This window comes from Triticum dicoccoides, chromosome 1A, assembly GCF_002162155.2.
Source record: "Triticum dicoccoides isolate Atlit2015 ecotype Zavitan chromosome 1A, WEW_v2.0, whole genome shotgun sequence".
Lineage (NCBI taxonomy): Eukaryota > Viridiplantae > Streptophyta > Magnoliopsida > Poales > Poaceae > Triticum > Triticum dicoccoides.
Window position 1 is genome coordinate 13248001 of NC_041380.1, and position 1244 is coordinate 13249244.

At 47.6% G+C, this 1244-nt stretch overlaps 1 protein-coding gene across 1 annotated transcript; it reads right to left on the bottom strand.

Moving 5' to 3' along the window:
* Positions 1–365: 365 nt before the first annotated feature.
* On the bottom strand, positions 366–1004 carry LOC119320973 (Bowman-Birk type trypsin inhibitor-like). Its single transcript, XM_037595045.1, has 2 exons — positions 853–1004; positions 366–769 (listed from the first exon to the last, which is right to left on the bottom strand). Exons 1-2 carry the CDS (start codon positions 929–931, stop codon positions 558–560), a joined length of 291 nt encoding a protein of 96 aa, XP_037450942.1. The 5' UTR covers positions 932–1004; the 3' UTR covers positions 366–557.
* Between the last annotated feature and the right edge of the window lie 240 nt (positions 1005–1244).

The following is a 1244-nucleotide window of genomic DNA, read 5'->3' on the forward strand; positions in this document are numbered from 1 at the left end:
TAACAAGCTATGTCATCTACAAAAATATCCCATTCATTTCATGAAAACTATAGTTTCAACACGATGTTGATATTCTTAATGTCGAAGTTTAGTGTTTTTTTTGTGTGCAAATCAAACTTTTGTGATTCGTTGGATTTTGATAGATCTGGATCTAGAGTATTAGGACTGGGTTTGATATTACCATTTTTTAACGGATTTGATTATAATTTATTTTACTTGGATTTAAATTTGACATCTCTCCATCTTGGTGCTTCGTTCATGAATGCATTCCATTCGTGCCTGTACATGGTACATGATTTGGATTTGAATACATATTCCATTCCAGTCCATGCATATGTCTTTTATCGGTCGTACTGCATAAAAGGTTTAACAAAGAAGATTTTGAGCAAAGAATATGCTCTTTATTTCAGACACAAGAAGGAACAACGTGCATGCATTGAACTCTCATTTCTTCTCTGCATCTAGCAGATCAAGATGCAGAGGGAAATCTTAAATACTGCAAAAAATAAAGGAAAACCACAAGCTAATCGGCATTATTCGGGCGACAACAGGTCGAATCACGCGGCCTTAGTGCAGCTGCGCTGGCAGAAGTTTGCGACGCGGTCCTTGCACTGGAAGCTGTCACGGCCGGCGACACTGGTCTTGTCGCAGGTCTTGCAGGCCGGGTTGCAGCCGCTGGGCGACGCGTCCATGCATGTGCACCTGGGCGGGATGGACCTGGTGCAGGTGCCGCAGTTGTTGCAGCACGGCGACGCGCTTGGGGTCGCACCTGCAGGCAACCACCAATGTCAATAAGTGGCTTAACCGGCAAGGAGATGAAGAAAGACAAAGGAAGGAGGATCCCGGGCTCACCTTGGCCTTTGGTAAGGGGCAGAGCTGCTGCGAGGACGACGACGATGGCCAGCGCGGCGAGCAGCACCTGTGGCCTCATGCTTGCGTCTGGTTGGCGAGGATTAGTTGCAAAGACTGGGTTCGTGCTGGGAGGTTGATGCCTAATGGGATGGAATGCCGGGCTTCTTATAGGGTGGAGTCCCAACCCGATCGACTGAGGCGAGAGCACAAGTGACAATAGATCAATGAGCAACTAGCAGCACGGGCACAAGCTTTACACGCAGAGAGCACATGGGCGTCATCTAGATTGGATCTCTAGCAGTAGCATGCATGCACGCAGAGAGCACGAGGCATCATCCGTGGGTGGCCTGCATGTGTTTCACACGTAAATCTATTCAGAAAGCTTGACGACA

What these genes read in the sequence shown, in the direction of transcription:
- LOC119320973 (XM_037595045.1), bottom strand. Translation starts at nt 931, where the DNA reads ATGAGGCCACAGGTGCTGCTCGCCGCGCTGGCCATCGTCGTCGTCCTC. An exon ending in GCCCCTTACCAAAGGCCAAG is followed by an intron (nt 770 to 852) that starts GTGAGCCCGGGA and finishes GGTTGCCTGCAG; the next exon opens with GTGCGACCCCAAGCGCGTCG.